Source organism: Anopheles merus, chromosome 3R (genome assembly GCF_017562075.2).
Source record: "Anopheles merus strain MAF chromosome 3R, AmerM5.1, whole genome shotgun sequence".
NCBI classification, from domain to species: domain Eukaryota; kingdom Metazoa; phylum Arthropoda; class Insecta; order Diptera; family Culicidae; genus Anopheles; species Anopheles merus.
The window spans coordinates 16,000,526-16,026,798 of NC_054084.1; the positions used below are offsets into that span (position 1 = coordinate 16,000,526).

General features: G+C 41.9%; 1 protein-coding gene across 5 annotated transcripts in view; it reads right to left on the minus strand.

Annotated features, from left to right (window-relative positions):
- Positions 1-865: 865 nt before the first annotated feature.
- Positions 866-26,273, minus strand: part of LOC121596716 — a 79,567-nt gene continuing 54,159 nt past the window's right edge. For all 5 annotated transcript variants that reach the window (XM_041921903.1, XM_041921906.1, XM_041921904.1 and 2 more), the window contains 6 exons: positions 24,758-26,062; positions 19,050-19,333; positions 16,167-16,377; positions 9,207-9,318; positions 3,577-4,202; positions 866-1,938 (listed from right to left, as the gene is read on the minus strand). In XM_041921903.1, coding sequence (XP_041777837.1) covers positions 1,739-1,938; positions 3,577-4,202; positions 9,207-9,318; positions 16,167-16,377; positions 19,050-19,333; positions 24,758-24,869 — 1,545 coding nt within the window. In that variant the 5' untranslated portion in view covers positions 24,870-26,062 and the 3' untranslated portion in view covers positions 866-1,738. The remainder of the gene's footprint in view (positions 1,939-3,576; positions 4,203-9,206; positions 9,319-16,166; positions 16,378-19,049; positions 19,334-24,757; positions 26,063-26,273) is intronic.

Genomic DNA, 26,273 nt, shown 5'->3' on the forward strand with positions numbered 1-26,273 from the left:
GAGTTGCAATGAACTCTCCCCAATCTGCTGCCTCTGCAATTTGAAAACTCTCGGTAATTTTAACATTTTAAACAGTCCCTTCATTTTCAGAAGACTTTTGCTCTTCTAACTTGGTGAATTAGAACCTTCTTAAATCTGTATTCTACTTTTTAAAAAGGGCTACCAGGATGTCGGAAATCATTTTTCACAAAGTCAGTACTTCAAAATAGATTCTGTTCAGCATTGGTTTGCTATACCTTTTTCACTTCAACAGCGCTTTAATTGCTAATATATTTATTGGAATTGGAAACAGTAAAAAAGAACGACATAAAAACTCGATTCTGTTATATAAATTTAGTGAGCGTGTAATTAATTCAAATTATTGTTAATCTTTCTTCAGCTTGTTCTGACACCACATTACATGGAAAGGAGTGTTACACAAAAATAAGTAAAGCAAACCAAATATTAAAGGAAACAAAAACTAAAACCTGCCATTTCGAAGCGACGATTTAAATTACACACATACTTACCGAGAAAGATTGCTTATCTCAGAAAAGCCACGTGATATCTTTCACATCAAACAGTAAAAGCATAAGAAAGCAAATTGACAAAAAAAAGAAACGCAGAACAAATATGGACATCAAACGGTTTCTATGGAAGCGCGTTTGCTACTATTCTGCGAAGCAGCAACCCGCCCCACTGAATCGTTTTACAAAAGCTTTCGCTCGCACAAAGCTAAAAGAAAGAGAGTTATGTTGATGATTAAAAATTCCTACTAGAGTTGTAAGAAAGAAAACAGCTTGCCCCGTATCGTATGCAAACATGTTACTCGTAAACCGAATATTTCGAAGAAAAAAAAAACAGACACACACACAATTGTTGGCTGTTTGTTGTTGAGAGTATTTTCGTTTTTCCGTTTATTGAGTTCTGAATACTTCCTGTATATGAATAATACTTTTTTCATCCCCGTTTCTAGCCCTCTCATATGCCCCAAACACTATACCACCCACTTCATCCCATTTTACGTACGTATCTGCTCCCTCTCAATCAGATAATTCTGTTACCTTATACACCCGTGCGTGTGAGCTTCTAGCTGCTCTCTCTCTCTCTTTCTATACACTTCTCCAGAACATTTAAATCCATTTTCCCTTCACCGTTTAACATTTTATCTATCTAATCAGATTCTTATTATATCTTTTTGCATGCGTTTTTTGTTGTTGTTAATTATTCGTATTTTTCTGTGTCCTTTTTATTCAGCTGCGCTCAAAACACGCAGGAAAGAAAACGAATGTTGCGTCGAATTTTTCTTTTTTTTTGTTCATTTATTCTTCAACTCGGACGTACGATGTTTTCCACATAAGAAGAAAAAAAAACATCCTTCTTTCCTTCAGAACTATGTGTGAGTGAGAGTCTGTGTGGCGCAAAACTGAAACACCAGAACACTACGCGCTGTAACATGCAAGGTGGAATAAAAATACTGTTAGATTTCTATGTCTATGTTTCCTCCACACGTGGCCCACATGGTGTGCGGATAGCTCTTCCCTTTTGAACTATAATACAGCTTTCCATTTCCATTGCCACACACTGCACTTTGAAGCGATCGCTCTGTGTCCAACGTATGCTGTGTACGCAGTTTTTGCAATTTAATTTTTTTCATATAAAACATTTGCTCACATTTTCTCTTGCAACCCATTCATCCACATCCCATCCCCATTCATCTCCCCTAGCATGATGCACCACTTATTAGCGACATTTCGTTTCACCGACGGTGTGCGAACGAACAACCATCGTACGGCATCACCAGCTTCATCGCAAACAGCAGCAGTAGCAGTGCCGGAACCATCAAGCCGCAGTGGGCCGCAGTAGGTCGCTGTTGGTGACTTCCGCTACGGGACGATGGTTTACTGCCGTCGTCCAGCTGGCTGCGGTTGGCGTGCTGCATCGCTGCCGGCTTCTCACCTGCGCACGACGAAAGCAAACGGGAAAGCAAAAATGGTAAAAGAATTTATTTAGCAGAAATTACATTAGCTACTATTTTGTTTAACATTGTTACTGTCGCTAAACGATGCAATTTGCATGACGTTGCTTCGGTGCGGGAGAGGAGATTGTGACATCGTTTGACGTACTGTGGCCGAGCTTTATGTGACCTTTTTGATCCTATGTGTATGTGCTTTTTTGTTCATAAGGAATTTAAAATAGAAAAGCTTTTCTAAATGGAAAGTTACTCGCTCCTTCTCCAGTTTGGAGAACTGTTTCTCCAGCTTAGAGCAAAGGTTTAAAAATATGCATGTTTTAACATCTGGTTGGAAGTTTAAGATTGCTGAGCTGATGTTACAAAATCGCACATGTATGCCAATTAAAATGCGACTGGAATGGAATTATGGGATTAGAAAGTTTGCTCACAGCTGATGGGGCAAGGTACGAGAGTTTAATGCGGATAAAGCGTAGAGCTATATGGGATAGGATAACTTTTCTGCAGCGCTTTGTGAAGAAAAATGTTTGCCAAAAAAGCTCAAGTTACTTGCTTAGAATAGAATCACAGGAAAAGTTTGAATGGCTCAAGTTGAAAGTTATTTTTTGAGGTTGGAAAGTGTATCTGTTTGACCATATTTTCAAAATGAAACTATGGGATTGATAAATAAATTCAGAGTCGAATTCGTTTTTTTAACGTTCATAGGGTTTATGTTTTATCTTAAAATTGCATACCTTGAATAACAAATGTTTGAACAAGTGTGGTTGTTTGCGGCTTTTGAACCCAAAATTAGATCAAATTAACAATCAAAACAGTTCGTAAATTTTACCAAAGAAAGGATTCCCTTTGTTCGCTGAAAGGAAAGATCCTTTCAATGACATGACATCCAATGATGGCTTGCTTTGATATAATTTTAAAATAATTCTACACATTGTACCCATGATTGGACAGAGTGTTTCTTCATATAAATTAATGTTGTCGCTGTATCTAGGCAACTACATCAGGCAACGTTCAACTGCAAACGGGTATGGTCTTCTTCTTCTTCTTTTGGCACAACAACCGCTGTCGGTCAAGGCCTGCCTGTACCACACTACTTGTGGGTTTGGCTTTCAGTGACTTATTGATCCCCCCATAGCAGGATAGTCAGTCCTACGTATGGCGGCACGGTCCATTTGGGGCTTGAACCCATGACGGGCATGTTGTTAAGTCGTACTAGTTGACGACTGTACTACGAGACCGGCTCAAACGGGTATGGTAAACTGGTTCAATGCTTGAAACGTTTGATCAAATTAAATGTAATCCAAAATTAGCCTCAAACTCCAACCATGACTTTAAATCTCAATCAGCTTGTAATTTAAATTCCTGTATAAACATAAATTTTTAATAATAGTTTCTCTCTAAAAGAATTTTTAAATTAAATATCCAGTAAGTACACCTGCAGCGAACTGCATGGAAATTGCACGTACAAACGAAATTCTTTTCAGCGGTCTGCTACATGCTCCTGATTGAATTGTGTAAAACAAGCGACTCATCGTTCTCAACCAGCTTCATGCAACTGGTGTGCACTGTATACGTTTAGCGCTAAAATGCGGCTACCAAACCCCGGCATCCCGCGGAAAACTCACCTTGCAGCACGTGCACGGTGATGCTGGCCGGGCGTGCATTCGACGGAGCGCACGTGTAATTACCGGCGTGCCTTAAGTGGACCTCCTTGATCGTTAGCACGCTCGGTGCAGGTGTCAGGATGTGCGAGTACAGCATCGCCGGTCCGCTGTAATTCATCGCGAGTAGATGCTGCTGGTGGTGGTGGTAATGGTGGTGCTGGTGATGCAGATGCGGATGATTCTGCGGTCGATCCAGTGACGGGTCGGACGACGGTGCTGCGTACCCGCGCTCGAGCGATAGATCCGTTCGATCCAAATGTTGCTGCAGCTGGTAGGGCGAGGAGGATAGGGCCGCTGCAGCCAAGGACGCCAGCAGCAGCGAGGAGGAGGACGAGGGCGTTAGGAAGGGTTCGGCCGAATCCTGCCCAAGCTGTAGCGAGCGCTGCAGCAACCGGTCGTCGTCCAGCAGATTGTAGCCTTGCTCCTCGGACGAAAGCTCGGGCAGCTCGTGCAGGTCGTCCTCGAGCGGGTGCGGCAGCAGGTAAGGGTGAAGATGGGATGGATGGCTGGCGGTGGCCGGCGGTTGGAACGGTGTGACGGAAAATCCGTTCAGCTGATCAAAGTTGACCATATTCTGCTCGTGGTACCTGTGAGAAAGGAAAAGGAGAGCATTGGGAGGAGCGTGTAAAATAAGTTAGTTTAATGAAGCAGAACGATGCGGATCGGGAGGGATTTTGCAGGTAAGTGCAGTAAAGTGTGATGAGTTTCAAGGGGAAGCAACTGGAACCAGTTGAAAGTGGTACAAATAAATGGTAATAATTTCAATTTGCTAAACGGAGAAATGAAGGCGTTGTGACTTAGTAATTCCATTTATACAACGGTGGTGCTATGAGCGAATAAGAAAGACATACCACAAACAAAATGTGATATAAATGTTAGTAGTTCTGTTCTATTTTAATTTCCATGAAGCTCTTTATTCTTAAAATGTGTACAAGCAGATCCAAAGTTTAAAATTAAAGCCTCGGTGGTTCAGAAATGCCGAATGCATGATACAATAGCATAGCCGTCATAGGTTCAAATCTAGGATGAACCTAGGTCTTCAAACTACCTTAATTATAGATAATCAATTAGTCGTTGATATGACAAAATTTCGAACTGATTACAGTTGTTGCACGAAATAAAAAAAAAGAACTTTGATGTTCATTGAAAAAACTGTACTCAGACAGACAACCTACAAAGTATTGTGTTCATTGTATTATTTGGTATCGACTATCTTTTATGAGGCGAAAGAGGTCAATTGGCTCAAAGTCGCTATAAAAAGACTTTTTTTTGGTAAAAATGTTACATTGGGAATTTCTACATAAATACCTTTAACACAAGGGTTTCGTTTTCATTCGAATTCTATAGCTCTAATTGCACATCAGAATAGAAGGAAATGCATTGCTTGACATGGCTTCAAATTAGTCCCACAACCTGTTTAGTATCCTGCAACCTTCATATAAAACACAGAAACCCCCCAACTTTTCCTAAACGTAATTCATTCGTAAAACGAATTCATATTGCGTATCTCATGCAATTCTCTGCACTGCAAATCTACCATCATACCGGGCGGATGATCACATGTGCGTCTTATCGTTGTAACGGCTTTTTACTAACCGTTCCCAACTACTGCATCGCCGTTCCAACGGCCGATCGATCATAGACCATATGCGCTCGAGATGGCCGTGATGCTGGCAGCATTCCGGCCTACCGGCCAGACCGAATCCGCCTCATCTGTTCCGTTCGCTCGAACGGTAGCATTCATTTGCCCGAATTTACGACCCAAAGTGCACTGAATAATGTAACCTCACTAACGACGGATGCGTGTAATCGGGGACGATTGTCCCATGTTTTCCGACCGTCTACTCCCAAACGTAACCATCGCGCCGGGTCGATTACCGGTTACATTGTATTGTAACGTTGTCCCTTGCTGCAAAATTCAACAGTCAGAAAAGAGACAGAGCGAGAAAGAGAGGGAGAGAGAGATAACGGAAAGAGGCAATGCACTCCTGCTTGTACCGATGAGGAAAGTAATTATCTTGATCAACGATCTCGCTCACCATCCGGGGTTGTCGGTTTTCGGGGTTTTCGGGATCGTGGTGTATGCATGTATCGGAGACCACTGAAATTGCACCAAACGTACGTGGTTTGACGATTAGCGGTTTTTGTGGGGGTAATTGTAGCGCACTGGTGGATGCACTGTACGTAATTTGGTGGCGTGTGTTTGCTGATCCCTTCGGTTAGGAATGGAATGGAAAAGCTCCATGGTAGAGCGGTACGATTAATTTGATGAAGTTATACATCCTTACGCCGTGGAAAATGAGGAGAAGGTCGCATTTTTGTGTAATGTAACTACTAAAACTAGTGGGAAAAATCATCTCCAATAATAAAGACACTAAACTGTATGTATAATTTCAAAAATAACAGATGAAGAGATTAACATCTTCATGCAATTTATGTTTTATTGTTCTACATTTCACGGGCTCTATTGCAGCGCGTGCAACGCTTTAATGAAAGTGTATATTCGCAAACAGTTGAGAGCTCTTAATAAATCTAAGAAACAGTCCAATGGCTTTGTGTCCTTCAACCAGTCTTTACACAACTAAGATAAAAAGTGGGCAAAAAACAACTCACGTCTTGCTTTGAACTTCACAAAGGACCATCGTATCCGTTTGCTTGGTACGGTTTCGGGTTTGAAAAAAAAACTGCTGCCAGGAGACGTGACAATGCTCGATGTACCACTGGATTCACCTGAACCGTTCTACCAAGAGACAGAATTATGCTCCCTTCAAGAAAGTTCCCCAACAACTACGAACTGACCAAACAGGACGTGCTTATAGCGAAAATGGTCCAATGAATGCAATGGCTCTTAAATTTTATTCGCTCTACGTGCTGTATGTCTGCCAACGTTGGATACATTTTTAATTGAGCCAAAAATAAACCCGTTAAGCGTTTGCCGTTCGATGTCAAGTCTTTTTTATCTATTTTCTATTGTTTCTATTGTTACGCCTGGTAACAACAAAATATTTATTTTGGTAGCTTTGCAAACTTTCTAGCAAAAACAAAGTCTTGTTTCGTTCGAATTACTTATGCTACTAACTGCCCCGGTGGCGCCTATTCTGGATCAGCTGATCAGTTTTGTCCCTGCTTGTTTAGTGTCCACTGCCTAACTTATTTCTTATTGGCCCTATTTTTGGTAAGCTATCCGCCCGCCTTTGGAGATAACTTTTTCTCTCTATTTGTCACAACAGCACCATCTGGTGTTTTCCTTGCAAATTATTCGAGCTGTCCTTGACAGGCTGCTATGTATGATTGGTCATTGGTACAAAGAAGTTTTTATAGTTGTGATAGTTTAATAACTAGGATAATTGATCAATACCAAATGTGTGGATACAACTAGCAAAATGGAAGAATATATTTGTTTGGAATAGATTTTTTTTTGGAAAATCGGGATCCAAATATTATGCAAATGAAGATAAATTCAAACGATATTAATTTGTTGAGATTCAACTGTTACAAATCTAACAAGTGACGCTTTCCCTATTTTACTTTGCACTAGCATTGCCCATTGTAAGTAATCATTAGCTAAAAATATTAAATATAGACACTTTTTAGTCCCTCCTTGTATTGATATTTGTAATAGGACGAAAAGCCAGTTAAATCCTGAACAAATTCTTAAACCGACGGTCATAAAGCTCTTACAAATCCCTCCAGCCGATGAGCGTTAGTTGCAGCTTGTGCCCTGTGTTCGTGTCATTTGGCTATAGTAGCTGGCCAGCATGCTTCATTCAATCGTCTAGACGCCATTAAGACGATAGTTTTACTTTATTATTTATTTAATTTTAAAGCAAGATGGAAAGGGTATGACGAAACCACATAGTAATGGATTAAACTCACTAGCAATGTGTAAGTAAGTTCAAAAGAGTATCAAATGAAAGCTGTTTTCATACTTTCTTAACAGACAATTTCGTTCAAGAGCCTTGAAAACAATAATTTACAATATTTAATAATATTCTCTTTGAGTGATGCTAGTCAATAGAACAAACTCAAATGTTCTGGAAAAACATATCTGTACATCAGCTTTTTAACTGTCTTACAAGTATGATTTTATCATAACTTTCCAAAAAAAATCGGAAAACTTAATTATTTGATCACTTAATCCCTTCGTTATGCTATCACTCCAAGCATGGCTGTTCTGAGTAACTCTTTATCCATTTAAAGTACAGCACCACACGTTTTAAGGAATCACTTAACTTTAAACAGTACCTGTTAGCAAACTTAAAAGCATCACACACACACGTACCCCCAGAATCCTGTCAACTGCTCTTTATACATATCAGCAAAGTGGTTCAGTGCATTTGACTGATTCGCCTGAAAGTTCTGCATAATGCTTGACTGAACCCGAACCAGACGACGTGGAAGACAACTAGGCCACAACACACAGTATGTATTACCACCAGTGGTCAAGGTTAGGGACGAAGGTAAGCGTTGGTTAAAGTTGATGGTACTTATTCTGACACATCCGAGAAGTGTGACTGACGAGGCTAACGAGGTTCATCCATTTAGCAACAGTAAAGTACAATAGAAAACCATCTGTACAGAAATTTCAATCTTGTTCAATTTATAAAATGTTTTATAACTCCAACATACTACCCTTACACATTGGTTGGTATTTGGCAACATTATTACCACCAATAATCATTATTTCCCCCAGACAGGCTTTGTCACTTTGCGAAACGTTAAATTTGCTACTTAACAGCGCGCTTGCTTATCATAACACGCCCATACCCGCAGCGGGGTAGAATTAAGTAAGTGATCCCTGTTTCCAACGTTCAGTTGATTCTGCGTTTACTCCGTTTTGGATAAAAAATGATTTGCACCGTCGAATTGAACCGGTACGTGGGTTGTACCATCAGCCCCCGTTCCTCTGCTCAATTCGAGTGTCACGTTACTCTCTGCAAACGTTGGCGTTACGAGGAGAGGAGTGATACACAGTACCGACAGGGCACGGCCATATCATGAATCCCTCATTAATACCTGTCGCACATATTTATTTCCCGCCTGCGCGCGAATGATCGGGCGAATGGGTTGTTGCTGTTGTAGTTGCGAGCAAGGCCGAGTTTCCGTGCACACCGTCGTCCGATAAGCGGTGAGCCAACGCCGACACACAAAACGAGGGGGGCTTAAAAAAGCTATTTGTCACGGGATGGTTGTGTCATTTCGGTTTGTATTTGTGTGTAACCTTTCATAAGTAGCGAGGGGAAGCAGATGGGTAAGAGTGGAAGAGAGAGAGAGAGCAATAAAAATGCAAACTGTATTGACTGCTGCTGCACAGTAGTTATGAGTACCTGGGTCATTTTTTCCGGAACCGTGCCGGCAACATAATGCCTCGGGGGAAGGATTATCTTTCTCCGTATTATGGGTGTCGTTTGTTTACGATCGTCGTTTGAATGATATAAAATTGAAGCTTTTGCGCAATTTAAAAAACAAAGAAAAACCCGTTTCGCTATCCTTATTATGCTTGTTGCAACCAATTTCCATACGATTTCGGTTCGCGCTTGGTAAGCAAATTCGCTCACAGCGCAAAATGAAGTAAATTATTCAATACTCACCAGAACACGAACGTGGGATTCTCGGTAGCGCTCTGTAATTTGCACTCCAGCCGCAGGGTGGATCCTTCGTCAATGTGTAGATCGGGTGCGCCGACTATCGCTGCTACCGCTTCTGCAAAATACATCAAAATACGGGCATCGGGTAAGAAATAAGAAAGTCCAGATGGTAAAGGCGCAGTCAGGCGCACAAGTCCGCTCGCCCGACTCGGTGCCTTACGCTGCCGTGTGTGAGCCGGATGGATTCTAGTTCATCCAGGAAGCAAGGTTTGTGCACAGTTTAAGCTTTTGCACATAAAATGTATCCCTTTTCCGCATTCGCAGCGTTCACGGCGTTTGCGTTGGAGTGTGTTTCCCCCCCGTTCCCCCCCGCAGATACTCCACCAGATACAGCTCATATACACAGGCGAGTGGCTCGTATTTCCCGAGGCACCGGATGAGAACGGGGGCTTACTGGTTTACTGCCTGCTAATATGTTTCAGTTGTTTCAGCTTCCCCGGATTCCGGGATTCTGACAATGTATGTGTGTGTGTGTGTGTGTGTGAATAAGCATTAGAGCTGCTCCACGGTAAAGCTCGTTTTGTACGTCTTCATTGTGCCCGGTTTCGTTGCCGGTGGTAGGAGAGTTTGAAAGATAGTGAGTTTTGGTGTACCACTTCACGCTCAATGCTGAATTGAATTGCAATTGTCAGCAACATGACGAATGTGTTTTATTTTTAGCGTACCTTTTTTTTTTTTTTTTTTTGGTTGCCCATGAAAACTGTTAGGGAAAGGGAATGTAACGTCAGAACCAAGAATGGAACGGGCTTTGTTGAGCGATGTAAAAGAAAGGATCAACAGTTGAGCATCGTTCTGGGTATAGTATGCATTATTTCATCGGCAAGCATTTGTATTGGGAAGGAAGACTTATGGCTTTAAAATTTAAGCTGTTTTTGTGTCATTTTTTACTGCTTTTATTGTAATTAAAAATAAAACTTCAATGAGTAACATACGTACTGATTGATACAGGGTTTGTCAAATCAAATTCCAATGTATACAACATTTTTCAATTGCTTGCGAAATGTTTTTCAACCGCTGTCAAATGTTTTATTTACATCACAATAAAATTTCAGTTCTTCCACATGATTTTCAACACGTCTCAAGCTGGATTGAGTTTGACACAGTTCTTTGTGATGTTTTGAAAATCATGTGTAAAAATTGAAATTTAATTTTGAAGCAAATACACCATTTGACAGCTGTTGAAAAACATCTTGGAGGCGATGAATAATTGTGTGCACATTCGAAAGCATAGCTTGAAAAATCCTGCACGAATAATGACGATGTATTTCACATTTAAGAAATTTCATCTTACTTTTTCTCGGGTTGAGAATTCCTCGATCAACCTTCGCGCTGGGCACTTCCGCAGGGTCTACATTGCTGTAACCACTTAGCACATCTACTCATGTCAATCCACCATTGTACTGACCCATTCGCAGGTCTCGTTTTGAAGCTAGTCTGGGATAGAACTTTGCTCTATCGATGTGACCTTTAATTCCTATTTCGGACTAATTCTGAACCAATTTTGGGGCCTCTATCCGAGTCCCACTTTCCGTCAGCCGTCTTCGCCTAACCAGTTACGTTCTCAATTATGCATCGAGCATTGTTTTTGCCACACTCAGCATTTACTCAGTTGAGGTACGCAGCATGTGGTTTCGATGGACTGTAAAACTGATTTTCGCTGAGCTTTGATCAAATTTTGCTTCCATCAGCAGAAAACGGCTTACTCAAAATAACAACAAAAATCCCCATAAAGCATGGAGCGCGGTAACTGCTGCTGACAGGCTGCCACGTTACCAGATATAATTGCAATGAACCGGGGGTAGTACAATAGAAACACACAGCACCCAAAACAGACGCGTGTGAAACGCGAACGATGTTCAAAATACGTCTAAAAAAGTTCTAAAAATAATTTAAATCCTTGCATGAACAACGCCGTACAGCAGCGGCAAAAGGGAACAAGCTATTACAGATTCTCCGAAGCAGCAAACTTTTCGGCCCATTTCACTGCAAAATTCCATGTGCGCGCGTTATTTGCAATCACACTCCACCGCGTGCGCGAGCGCCCGAAATATTGCTAAATTCTTCTCATGCTCGAAGTAGCACAAGTTAAAAAGCAATCGGAAATGTCAACCGGGCGGCATTCGGCAGTAGGTAAACCTGTGCCCGTTCAAAAGAACAACAATGGCCATCACACATTGATACAGCTTACGAGATGAAATCCATTTCCATTGCACGCTGCTTTCATCTCGTGGGAAAATGTATCGCTTTCAAATCGTCTTCGGCTACCGAACCGACCGAAGAAGCTTGTTTGCTTGCATGGGAAAAGTTTCAATTACGCGCCAACCGAGAGCGAGAGAGAGAGAGAGAGAGAGAGAGAGAGAGAGAGAGAAGGGAAGCGAAGGGATGAAGTTTGGAAGAAGAAAAAACTAGAGCAGAAACCTAACATCCCTAATACGGCACGATCCCAGCACGTACGTGTGAGTGAGTGTACGTTAGCTTGTTACCCGCTTTTCAATGGTAAAGGTTAAATTTGGTTGCAGATTGTAAATAATTTAATTAAAATATACGCTTGACGTGAGCGCTTGGTAAGCTTTTCCCGTCCAACGACAGCGTACAACGACAGCGCACGGCACGTTACGGTTAAGGAAGCACGCAAGCACACCGGTCGACCGGTGCCGGCTAGAATGGCTTCGGAAACTTGCCATGTATCTGGTCCGAACGGGTAGGGAAAGCTTTTCCTTCTTTCTGATACATGCACACACACACACACTGGGAACGGCAGCGGTAGCGCTGGATTCGATGCGATTTCATCAGGCTTTAATGAAAACTCAATTTCCCAGAACACCTACTCGCGCGTGGAACGCTCCCCTGTACACGTTAAATACTTGAAAAATACTCCTTACGACGATGTAGCCAAGATGTATGGAGGTCTTTCTACTGGTGCCTTGGGTGTACCACCTTTCGCCGGTAGAAACAGGATCGCCCCGCCATCACCACTACGAGCCGAGCTCATACACACGTGTGGGAATTTTCTTTTATTCACCCCCCCCCCCTCCGACGGGGGGTTTTGCAACCAATTGGTCCATAAACAGGATCCGTTTTAAATTCCGCCCAGCTCGGGTGTGGAATGAACCCCTCCGGTTCGTGCAATTTGTAAGCGGAGGTTACATTCTAACCGGTTTTGGTTTGGCGAAACGGTCCACCGCGTCAACGCGCAGTGCTGTTTGGTGGGAATGATTGAGTAACTTTCGCGGTTCAGGAGTGGAGGGAGGGGGGCATTGATGGGGTTTTTAGGTGAAATTCAGATGATGGTAAACAGAAGAGAGTAAAAAAAAAACAACCTCCACCATAAGATCGCATGGATGGACGTGCTGGGAAGTCAGCGTGTACTTGGAGCGGTACCGGTGAAGCAGCTTTTGGGTCGGCAAATTTGCTGACAGATTGCTAGTTCCCGGTATTTCAGACCCCCTGTCTAGCTTTTCAGACGCTGAAAGCGGTGATTGAAAGTTGATCGGCGGGAAATATGAATAAATGGAATTTTCATTTTCAGAGAAATTAAACAACATGTTCACTGCAATGCGAAGCGTTAAGTTCCCGCTTGTTTTTTTTTTGTTGCATAGGTAGGGGAAAAAATTTAACGTTTGAATTATTCAGGGGATTGTTTAAGCTTTGTTTTGCTTTATAGTTCTGGGACTGTCGGTGAAACGATTACCAGTAAATGTAATACTAGCATAAGGGCTTGTTTAGGCGAGTTACTACGAGAGCTGGTTCCGTGGCACAGTTGTGAACTTTCGTTAAATTAGTAAATTTGGTTCATTTAACGTTCAAATGTTTGATATTTGTTTGAACAGGATTCGCGGAAGATGCCGCGCTGAAATTTCAACCAAAACAATGCACTCGTTACATTGCTATCTACGGTTCTGTTCCTGTTAATGGTAACTGATTCCATATAAAGGCATTTTTTTAGATTTCGGTACGAAACGATTACAACCGCATTTAACGTTTGATTTATTTTTGTCTTAATCAGGACGCCATAATCATGTCATTAGTGGTACATTATTCTTTTTGATTATTTGTTAATTTTGTTATCTTTTCTCTATAATACAATTCCAGCACAGGCTGAGCAAAGCATTACTTTCTAGCGGATGTTTGGATGCTTTTCATTTAATTTACAACCGGTTTGGTTATGGAAAACGCAACGCCAACTTAGTTTTTTTTTGTTTTTTTGAAAAGCAAGGAGAAGAATGATACAAAATTCAATACTTGAACGCTTCATAGTTGAACTGTCGATAGTTTGATCACAGCTAAGTTAAAAAGCATGCGTTTGTGTGGAAAAACGGTTACAGAAAAATTTACATACATCTTCAACTAAAAAGCACATATACAATAGTTGGCAGTCAATAGTAGTTCAACCAGTGCCTTCAGACTGTATATACATGTATGAGTGGTGTTTTGAGATTGTTCCGTATATCGGCCTATTTTTTGCTGAAGCATGGCTAAAGAATGTCATCTACGACGCGTGAGGAAAGTTTTCCAATAAGTGCTCTAATGGACTGTCCAGGAAGGCTCAAAGTCAAAAGACTTGCGTCTTAATTTAGGTGACGATGGTACCACAGGACCCGCCGATGGAAAAAAAAGAAAACCACTAGAAGGACTTGATAGTTCCTTGAGTGAAACAGATACAGGTACTACTTTTGGCAACGAATTAAAAAGGCAAAAGACGCAGGGCCTGAAATGAGGTCTGGATCGGTTCCAGGACCAATATGCAATCTTAACCAATTCAAGGACTAGTATTGGTTTAGGATCATTTCCAGTACCGATAAGTTATGTGACGCGTAGAGGGTATAATTAGAGTATGTCCCTCGTATAGCAGTTCCAGGACCAGTATGGAAGCCATACCAGTACCCAGATCTGGTATAGTTTCAGAATCAATTCCAGTGCCGGTACGGTTTTGAGAGCAGTTCCTGGACCGGTATAGGGTCAAGATCAACTCCAGGTCCAGAAATGGTTCATAACTAAATCAAAAAATGTGTCTGGGATTGGAATCAGTCACAGTACCGGTATGAATACTGCCAAATTTCAGAATCGACATATGTTCAGAATCAGTCCCAGAATCGGTATGGGTTCTGATTCAGATTCTTTTTATGTGTCCCTTGGAGTAAAAAATCACATGAAAGTTATTAAATACCCCAGAAATGATGTTGCACAAACCTAAACTGGACCAAATTAACTAGTTTCTATAAATTTGTTGAATGCATCACATATGAAATAGGATTACTCCTAAATTAAAAGGAACGTTACTCATGAATGTTCATGAATCGTTTGTATGGCTTTTTAATGATAAGATTCCAATAAATCATAGAAACGTTATTTCCTATAACACAAGACTGAATAAAATGATAATTTCTCTATCTCTCTCTCTCTCTCTCTCTCTCTCTTTCTCTCTTTCTCTCTCTCATGTTTAAACACAGGTAGAACCTCTTGGAGCATGAATGATGCTTTGGATTCCCGATCGTGCATCTTCAACCATCCGTTCCCGTTGTCACATCACATCGCACATTTTCGTACAATACTGCGCACGGTTGACCTTTTACGAAAAGGTGTGCCAATTTGGGATTGACCTCACACATTGTTTGTTTTGCATAAAAGTATGCGATACAAACACAGCACACTAGTTAGATTAAAAAAATCTGACCGCAATATACCGGCTCATTGAAGGGGGTTCATTTGGCGGCATTAAAGGCGTGCCCATCGCATCAGCATTTTTAGCCAATATTACCCGTGACCCATTTGAAGGGGTTTAGTTAGTTCGAAAGGGTATGGCCAACACCTTTCACCCAAGCTTACGATCGAGTTAGCGAAGAAAGGAGCAACATTTCCGTCCGTTTTTGTTATTATTCCCATTGGCGGATATAAAGAGTACCATCTGAAATTTGTTTGCTTACGCGTTTGCCTTTTCGCTCCACACTTTTTTGGCCGGCTTACGGGCAGGATCGCAGAAGGGTTTTTTTGGCTGTGCCATCCGCAATCTAATTTGCCAGCTCGAAATGGGAGCGTATTTTCAAAAGGGATTGCGAAGGAATTTCTGACACAGATTCAAGAGGATAAATACAAGTGAGCTGGAGAAGAAAAAAAGGTGCTCAAACAAACAAACATATGCAAAAAACCGAGCCCAATATCGACCACCGGAAATGGCCAGAAAAGAATAAGTAGCGAAAATGTTAAAACTAAACTTCCACGTTAGTGTGTGCAGCCAGCGAAGGATGTTGCTCGTGGAGACGGTCACCGTAAAAAAAAACGAAGCTACAAATACGACCAGCTTTTCCAAACATGAAAATCCATTCCGATCGAGCACCTGACGCAAAGACGCGGAACAAACATTGAAGGCGGAGGTGGGACAGATTATTTACCCTATCCCCTGAGCTGTATCCTCTCCCTCGGGAAGGAAATAGAGCGAGCGAGGACGAGGATTCCTATTGTCCTTGTGCCGTTTTCTTACCGGCAATCTCGCCCGCCTTATCTTCTTCGGAAAGCTATCGTGCCCGACTAGTGTGGATTTGTGTCATCGAAGGAATTTTTCATGAGAGGTTTATCTTTTGCGCCGGTTCCTTCAGCCACCTCGCCTTCCCCCCCGTCGGATTGCACTCGTTTCCCCATTTACTAGGCCATATTTTCTTATGCCCGTATGCCGTTGTATTGAAATAAAAATCCTGCCAAAGTGGCTCCCCGTGTACCCGGGTACCGCTTTTATTGGAAAATCATGCCCAACCTCACCGTCCGCGTATCGACAACCGGTGTCGTTTGGCGCTGTACAAATGGCGCTGTTCCGGTGTGTCTGTCTGCGTACAGGCATACCCACTGCTGCTGCTAGAAAATGGAGAGCAAGAGCCCTCGACAGAATCGACTACACGTGCCCATACATACCTACGACTTTAAGCTCGACAAATACCGACTGAACGGGATGAACGGACAGCTGGCACTCGTACAGGCCCTCGTCCTCGGTGCGCACCGACTTGATCCGCAGTGCCCAGTGGCCCAAGTGGCGCAAATGCTCGACCAGAAACCGTTCGTCGCTGCTGTACGTGGCGAGCCCGACCGTGAGCAGCTGGAAGTCCTGCCGCCGGATCCACGATACCTGCCGGAAGAAGACGATAAAAAAAAAATACACACATTGGGTTGTTAGATTGCTTTCAGTGGTGGAATGTGACTGTAGTGGTCCTGTAGGAAGTGAGCAGAAATTCATTTTCCACCTGACGCTGTTTTATTTTCTTCTCGCTGGTGTACCTATGTTTTGTCTCCTGCCGATTGGCCAACGGGACCGTCGAGTGGACTAATCGCTTTTCCAATAAAAAAAAACGAAGCTTTTAAAGGTATAGAAGGAAACATAGCGGAACGAACCGTAGGGCCATTTTGGGTTTTATGAAAGGGTACGCAAGAAGGTTGCTATTTCATTTAATAAAACGACAAATTAATTGTTTTTTTTTTAAGTTAAAAAAGGTAAACAATTGATGGCGAGGGATAAAACATGATTCTAAATGAAGAAGAACATTAAACAGAGCCCCTAAACATGCAGCGAAGCTATAGTAAGAGTTTGATAAGCTTTTAAATATGGAGGAGCTCAATACAACCGACTAGAATGAATTAGCTATTAATTAAACGGAAATAAATAATATCAATGAATCAAACTAAGACTCACTGGCTAGATACGGCCCTCAAGAGCCTGTAAATGAGGCCCTCAAGAGCCACATTTTTGAACCGAAAATTTTGCTTCAATATTAGAAAACTGTAAATGTTTAATTTATCTTACAAATATTTTCTTATCAATTTTTTTAACGTTCATTGTTTAGCTAAAAGTAATGTCCAAATAGCGCTTAACAACGTTGTTATCGATGCGAGTTCGAGACCCCTGAGTTAAGCTTTAATTTCTGGATTTTGGATTTTTTTGGCGTAGCGTCCTACGCGGACATGCCAGCCTTTACAGACTCTCGGGACTTATTTGGTACCACGCCACGCGAATATAGTCAGTCCTTGCTACGTGGGGACGGTCCGTATGAGAACCTTGAATCCATGGCGGGCACGATATATCTCTTCTGGATATTTGATAAAGGCTTACTGGCATTGCTGTGAAATGTAAGCTAAAATTTCGATTTTTAAGTTAAATTGTAAGAATTTATCAAATAATACTTTAAACATTTGATGAAACTACTTCAATGTTATGCGTACTTGACATGATGAGCTGACAAAATATTTGTTATTGTATTTAAAATACTCAAACCGACTGAAACTGTGGTTGTATGTGGATGCATAAGTTTTTCAAGTTTTACTCATCAATGTTCAGAGCTTTTAAGCAATCTGAGAAGCTATAACGCAGCTAGCTTACAAAAAATATTACAAAAAACTTTTGGGAACATTTTATTCCATTTTGTTGTATAAGCAATGTACTTAATAGAAAAAAATCTAAAACAAGCTCAAAAGTTCAAGATCTCTCGACAAATCTCATCACTTGTCATCACTATACAAATTCTACTAAATTTCCTACGCTGAATTTCTACGCTGAATTCCTTCGCTGAATTCCTAAGCTGAATTGCTACGCTATTTCCTACGCTAATTCCTACACTATTGCTACACTGTACATTTATTACCGGGTATGGTTTATCGACTGGAGCTGGAACTGTATCGGTTCAGACAAGGGCCAGGTTTAAGTATCATTCCGCATTCCAAACAGTTCCATGTACTGTTTCAAGAAATGAATGAAACCGGGAGCTATTCTCCGACCTATAAGGGGTCATGGTCATGGTCGTTTCTAGGACCGATATGGGTTCATGATCGGTTCAAGGAAGGGTATGGGTTCATAATCAGTTTATGAATTTGTATGACCAGTATTGGTTCCTGGACTGGCATTCGGACATGTGAAATTTTCAACCAGAATATGTAATGGATTGGTGTCAGGACCTGTATGGGTTTGCTTTTTAGGAGTAAGGTTTCTGAAGGGGTCATCATAAGTACCTCATTTAAATTAAGTTCTAATGCCATTTATTTCAGCGTAGTTTGTAGTGTAAAGGAGATCTTTGAAATTAGTTTGCGCAGCCCTGTAATCTGTCTAAATTAACTAGTGATGTTAAAAGACTGTACAGTAGCTAAATAGCTTAACGCAATAAAGCAATAAATGGAGCCATTGTGTATGGAAAATTGTTTTTAAAAAACGATTTTGGTAAAACGCATGTAAACTGAAATGAAAATGAAATGAAATTTCAAACACATACAATATATACCAGAGACAGCCCTTGAAATGAGAACTTGAACCTTATAAATCAGTCCAAATTTTGTAAAAAAAAACACTGAAATTTTTAATAGTTCATCATCATATCATACCAAAAAACATTCAAATAACCAACAAAAATTCATCAAAGCGAATAGATGACCATATGATATAATAAGTTAATTTAATTAATTACTCTTTCAACCGAAGTCTAAGTTAAAAATATGTTATTTTTATCCTTCTCTAACCAAAAACAAACAAACCGTTCCTAAACGATCCCCATTAAACGATCCGACCGCATTAAAGGAAAAGGATTACACGCCCACCATCGTAGCTCGTAGCTTAGCCTCGTAAGTAGTGTATATTATTTCAGCAAAACTCAACTCCCTTATCAACTGCCATGATTGGTAAAGATATTGTTTACCTTGCCTGTATCCCTTCCCGTGACGCCCTTTTTATGCCCCTTCTTTCCTCTCACTTCCTTCCTTCCCAGCGAAGGTTAAAAGCCCGAAAAACAAGGTGTATAGCGAAGCGAAATTTCAACTCACCAGGGCGGAAGATTGGCTGATGACGGTGCACGGTAGCAGGGCCGTGCCGCCCCGTTGTGCGGTGACTTTTGTGTTGTTTTGGGTGGCGAAATACATCGCTGCCGGAAATGGCGACACCGAGGGAGCGTCCGATGCGGCTGGCTGTTGATGGTGGTGGTGGTGCTGCTGCTGCTGCTGCTGCCGATGCTGATGTGGATGGTGATGTGCGTGATGATGATGTGGACGTGGTGGATGGTCGTCGCTGTCGGTATCTTGTACCGTTTGGCGTTGTGAAGAGGTGAAATCTGCGAAAAAAAAGTTAAAACATTGATACGGAGGATAGGGGAGAGAAAGAGAGATAGAAATCCATCAGTAAGGGTACAGCATTTGAGGTGAATTTTTTTGATGGATTTTTGGATGTTGCCAACAGTGGAAAAACAACCGCAACAACCGTGCGCGAGGACGGTGGGTGGAGCAGCAGTACGCGGGCATAAAATTAATGTACTACATTTCCGTGTTCGTGCCTACGACTTCCCTGTGTCCCCTGTGTTTGTGTCTGCAGGGTGCAAGACGTACCGAGCCGGAAAAATAAACCCATCTCCTCCATCACCATCACCACCCACTTACTGGGCACGCACTGGGAGGTGAAGATAAGAGGGCGAGAGTCACCTTCCCATTTCATCCTGCGTGTTGCGCTGCGATGATTGATTGCATTCGGAGGTCGGTATTAATTTATTTCGTGTATTTATCGTACCCTGTCTATACACTGGCTCTCTCTCTCTCTCTCTCTTGTTTGTTTTCTCTTCAGCTTCCCACTTTTTGGTCGTATTGCCGCTTTTCGTCGCTGTCATTGTTGTTGTTGTTGTTACCATCGCCCGCCCACCGATGACCTGCAGGCCGTGCTTGCTTGCTTGCTTGATCGTCTTTGTTGATGTTTACTTACGCGCATCCCGCCACCGGAAACAGTTTGGGACGGTTGCGGTTGTGAAGGATATGGGCGGTATCTCGTATTGTTATCACTAAGCCTTCCCCAACCAGCTTTCTCCCCCTTGGAGTGAAGAAAAATAAACCAAAACCGTGCCGACCACCGGCACCACCGCACTGCGTCCTACAACAATGGTTCGACTTTATGATATTTCGCAGCGATCCCTCCCAGTGGTTGATTTCCCACGCGCCCTACCCAGCCCCCCCCCCCCCTCGCTCGTCCATTGAAAAGCCTCCCATAGATGATGGAGGTGGTGGTTTATGGACGCGGAGAATAAAACTCCATCAGAGCTTGTGAAGTGTATTGCTCTTTCTTGTCAGCAGTCGTCAGCAGTTCTCACCCGATATGGCGGCAGCACGGCTCATCTTTTGCCACAGCACTTTGCTGGCCAAACGCCCAGCTATTGCCAGCGTTCTTGGGGGTGGTCATTTTTTTGTTTTGTTATTATCGTCGTCGTCTTCTCCTTCTTTTCCTTTCTTTTCCTTTCGCACAGCAATAGCGCCAACACTCTAAATGTACCGACTACTGTAAACGAACCGAACAAATGGACGAATCTTGTATTTTTTTTTTGTCTCCCGCGCAAAGGAGTTGTTGAAGAGCGTTGACGAACGGAAAGAGCAGGGAGGACAAAAAGCAAAAGAGAAAAAAAATTGTAACGCAACAGCAAAAAAGAGGGCGGTAAGCTTTGTCAAACTCCAAAACTTGTCAAGTGTGCAGTGGGGGCTGTGATTTCGGTGGAAATGAAACAGTTGGCCCCGTCCCGCCGCCACCCGGTTGATGTTTGCTAGAAGATGGTGGCGAAAAGGGGGAGAGGAAAAAAGCACAAATCGCCAGCATTTCTTACCCGCTGATGGATGTTGTTGTTTTGTGTGGAAAAGTGTATTTTTTTTTGTTTTGCTTCAGTCCTTCCCAACCGCTTGGTTTTAATGTTATGCTGACTGTGGTGGTTTTGAAATAACCTCAAATGTATTTTTCAAGCAAATAAAAAAGAGTGTCAGCGAGTGGGTAGTAATGCCCTTCCTGAGCGCCAGCAATTGTCAACATTCAGCTGTCAGGAGAAAAGATACCAACCGAACGTCAGAGTTGGCTTTGGGCGTTGAAAGAAAGAAGGAAAGCAGAGCAAGAAAGAAAAAAAAGATCCCATCTTGCAGGAATGAAAGGGGCAAAGCGATTGTTGTTAAACTGTATCGTGCGCTTTACTGTGAGTGTACTGAGCGAACAGCGAGCTAATGGATCATGCGAATCACTTAAGAGAGTGTGCACAGCATTCGCATTTATTGCGCGTTGATTCCAAGCTTTCCAAGCTTCTCGCGGCGCAAGAACGAAGAAGCGCAAAAGACGCCCCCAAGGGCGTAGATTTATTATTCGCTAAACGCCCAAGCGCCGAACGTATTGTGCCTGTAGGGTTTATCCGGGAGGGAATGCAAGAACTGCGGCGACAGGGGTAGGGGGCGGCTCAAACCGATCCATTATTTTAATTAAATTGAGTTTGTGTGTAAATACTCTGTGGCACCGCAGCGAGCTGATAATTGTGGTGAGATGAATGTTAATGGATATCACTTGTAGAACTAATTTCAATGTTTGTGCAATGAGTGAGATGGCTGTAAACTGATTCCACTTCCTAACGATGGCAATGTTTGTGCGGAAAGGTGGGAAAAATATTTTTATAACAGCTGGCAAACGAAAAGTGGGCGGTGGAAGCGTTTTTTGCTGGAAGGATTCCGGATTTACGTGTTTTTTTTTGCTTTTAAACTATGAGGATCGGTTTTATTGAGTTACACTGCTGTCAATCGATTTCACGTTTGATGAGTTGAGCTATCAAGCAGCAATATTTGAATGCATGTTTTCAGTAAGCAGAAATAATTTAGCTTAATGCTAAGCAGCGACCTTGGAATGCTTTCCAATTATAGAATATGTCGTTGACAGGAACATTTTCTTTACGTGGAAAATGGAGCTACCATTCTGCATCGCTCTTCGTAAAATTTTACATACTTTAGCTGGAAAAGCATGGTGTAGGTGTGCAGCAAGGTCTTCCGTAACCTTTTGAGACGCATATTCCAACACTGCGTGGCTGCGTGTAAATATTTCCCCCCAGGAAAAGGTTACGAATAAGGCAAACCCACACTTTCCACAAGATCCACAAACCTATTGGAATGGTTCCGCATCATATATGCATGTGTAAAGGAAACAATTTACGAAGAATAGATACTGGAACATATGTTTTGTGAATTTAACACACACTTGACACTTCATTACGCATTATGCGCGTTGGGCACCTCTTGAAACTCTATTTAAGTCTCCAAATGCTTTTGGGAATAGAGAACAATGAACGTTATTTTTAAGATCCCTTTGAAGGCAATACATTTATTACGGTCTAGGTGTCTTTAAACTTCTGCCCTCAAGAGCCTGTGTCAATGCGGCCCGCGATGGTAAAGGTTAAAATAAAAAGCTTATTTATTAAATAGCTTTTTTATCAATTAATCAAAAAATGAATTTTTTTACTTTAGAAAGACGAAAATCAAAATTCAATAAAAGAAATCGGTAGAATTTTTATATACTCAATTAGTATTTTCTAGTATCCTAAAGGTAACTTCAAAATGGGCCTAAACAACTTTGGAGAACCAGAACCGAAAAGTGTGGAGGCCGCTGGTCTAGAAGCTAGAGTTAATTACTATTCCTAATAAGTGAGTTTGAATATTTTATAGATGTTTTTGAATATGACGCATGGTTTTTTTTTTACATTTTTTCAACAAATTATTTTATACATTTTGAAAATTATTTTGAACAGAGGCAAAAACATTTCCAAAGCAGTAACAAAAAATGATGAGGGAATGTAAAAACAATGGATTGAATTAATTTAAAAATTAATAATGGTTTTAATTTTTTTTTTTAACTATTTAATGTTTTATGTTTGCCATGTGAATATCTTCACATTAAATAAAGAAACTTATTTAAAAATAGTTTTATATTTTGAACCAAATTTGAACAACTAATACATGCAAAAAAACACACTTCAAGAATAGTTTTAAAACATAAAATGATGCAATAATAATACAAATTATTTAAACCTTTCACCAACGTCACTTACGAATGACTATGACCAACGCCACTTGCCGGGTGAAGGTGGATGGAAAACTCTCAGGACCTTTTGCTACCACCAAGGGTCTGCGCCAGGGGGGCCAAGGGTCTGCGCGCCTGTCTCCTATTCAACCCGGTGCTACAGAGAGCCATCCGCGACTCGAGGATGGAGACTACGGGAACCATCTTCTATAAGTCAACCCAGATCCTGGCATACGCTGTTGATATAGATCTCATTGGTCTGCGGCTCTCCTATGTAGCAGAAGCCTACCAAGGGATCAAGCAGGCGGCAGAGAACCTCGGATTGCAGATAAACGAGGCAAAGTCCAAACTGATGGTGGCACGCATCAGCGACCCTACCAACAACAAGGTGAACGCACTTTTGAAGTCGTCCCAGAACTCACCTATCTCGGGTTAAAGGTCACCAACGACAATAGCATGGTAGCAGAGTTAAACCATTCCTTAAATTACACTCAATCTAAAATATTTCAAACTAGAGTCCGAACAAGCATAAATGCAATCATATTTAAATTGCATTCAATAGAAGCAACATTACTGTACGTTTCAAAATACAAGTTTCCATAAACCGGAATGATATTCACTACTTTCTGTGAAACATTAATTATTACCTTTAAATACGAAACAATGAATTAAATGAATTAAACCCGCAAATGGTTCTAACATAATTTCACAATTAATTGAAGCATATTCCCGTGAAATAGAATAATTATGGCTGCTTTCGCTAAAATGGTTATTATTCCAATCATTATTATTGCGAAAAATCATTACTTCACAACATTCAACTAAATGTAATAAGAATTTTGCAATTATTTATCATTCATAATTTATAGGAATTATATAGTTCATCAAACGAACAATAAATTCGAAGTATAGCATCAATAATGGCTATAGCAAATGAAGCTAATTTCAATCCATAAACTAACAATCTCTTCACTAAGCACCGCACGTTACATCAAAAGCGCTGATGAGCCCAAAAAACCTTTTTGTGAAAAAATGTTCCCATAAAACGAAAAACGCTTCAAACTGTACGGAATTTGATTGTGTTCTCCCCCCCCCCCCCCCCTCTTCCTCCAACACTCAAACGGCTTTGCTTTACGGCCTCTTTTTTGTTGGTGTCATACATCACTCTGCAATACACTCCCAGCAATGAACCTGCGGAATTGTTTTGCTACAGCTCATCGCTACAGTGAGTGCTCGAGGAATGTGCCACCTGAGGAATACTTTAGCAGGCTGTTCTTTTTTTTCCCACGGCACGGCACATTTTTTGCCACTTGCCTCCTCGGGGGATAATGATGTGCAGCACGACAGAAACTTTTGCGCGTGTGTGCTCATGCGGCACACACACACACACACACACACACACACACACACACACACACACACACACACACACGTGAAAGTGTAGTGTTGTTTGTGCGCCATGTTAGGCAAAACGCGGCAGCCACGACAACGGCTGAAAGGATCCAGTTTTAATGGTGGATCTCAGGAAGCAGTGGCGTGAAAACACACGTTCCTAAACCATATGAGACCCCCCTCCCGGAGAGAGAAAGAAGAGCGAAAGGAGTGTGACTGAGAAAAAAGAGGAACACGAACACGAAACAATGAACATGGCAAGTTTATAAGCGGTTTTCCCGTTACTACTTACCCGAGTGTGGTGCGCCCATGACGATGGTAAAGATGAATATCACAGCTAGAAGATGCCTTTGATTGCAGCAACAGAGATAGCTTAGATCGGTACCGGTGTAAATCCAAGCCATGGCACGTGCGTTTCGTTACGAGCAAGGGAGGACGTGTGGACGTTGCGTTTCGGATTCGGTTACGATTTTTGAAGACTGATAAAAGACAGTGCTTGAAGGTTTTGAAGTTTGAAGCTCGAACGGGTATGTGTCACTGTTATTATTATTATTATTAGTAGTTATTGTTTGCGTTCTTAAACTCTTTAAAAGGAGTATTTCACTTTTTGATCGTTTTTTTTTCTTTAAATACACTTTCAGAAACTTTTTTTTTTGCTTACTTTACACATCCACTACAAAACGGGAGACGTAAAACTAGGCCAACCTGTTGTAGACCACCCATTAACTCGCACGGTGACATATCACTTGCAACACTTCATCATTACCATCATCATCATCATTCATTACCGTCACCAACCGATTCATCCACACACACTTTCCAGTACCGTGTGCAAATGGTGTGCAATGTGCAGCTTTTATGCACCATGCACCACATTTCCACTTCCGTTTTCACACAGATTTGCCACGGTTTGTCACTGGGAGGAAACAACTTTTAATGCGTGGGAAATTTTCCAGAAAGTGTGAATGCTGTGAAAGCTGTGTTGACTAGTTTTGCATTGCTCTTGTCACATCACACCTACACCCGTGAAGACGAGCACTTGTTTGAGGTGCTTGCAAAAACGGCTTGCTTTGCCAGGCTTTACCTACATGTGCAACGGTGTGCTGTTGCTGCAAGTGTGTCCTAACAGTTCCTTTCGTTCTGTACACTAATTGTACCGAAGTGTGAATTGCTGTGAAAGGCGCTGGCTTTCGCTTTGTTTCTGCTTTCTTCTATACAGTCCGATTTCAATTAACTTTTAACACATTGGCTTGCGTGTCGTCGTAGGCACACCACCACAGTAGCACACACACACACACGTACACCTTTCACACACGCACTGCTGGAGCGACGTTTGTAGCGACCCGTACGGGACCGTCTGTTGAGGCAGGCCTTTCACGGTGATCATGTTGCTATCTTCTCCCCCCCCCCTACAGGGGTACGGCTTCTAAACGTCACTAATGATCCTGTCAACGGTGTGGATGGATTTCAATGGTGCAACATTGCTATCTGGTTCCGTTCTATTCTATCTCTATTCCTCGTTCTTGTTCTCTTGGTTCGCTCCGCTGATGGCACGGCTTCTATTCACTGCGTTGCGATGTGAAGAAGCATGTTGTAGCTGAAATGGAAAAAAAACGAAAAACAAGACGACACGGAAAGGAAATGAGATTGTTGTACCGAGGTAAAAGGTTAGAAATCATTTGCAGTTAAAGTTGACACCGTCGGTTGGAGTGGGGCGCGGTGGGTAGCAAGGCGGTAATGGGAAGGGAAGCAAAGTACTCCCTCACTAGCACCGTTACCGTTTCGGGGAAGGTGAGTAAAAATGCTAT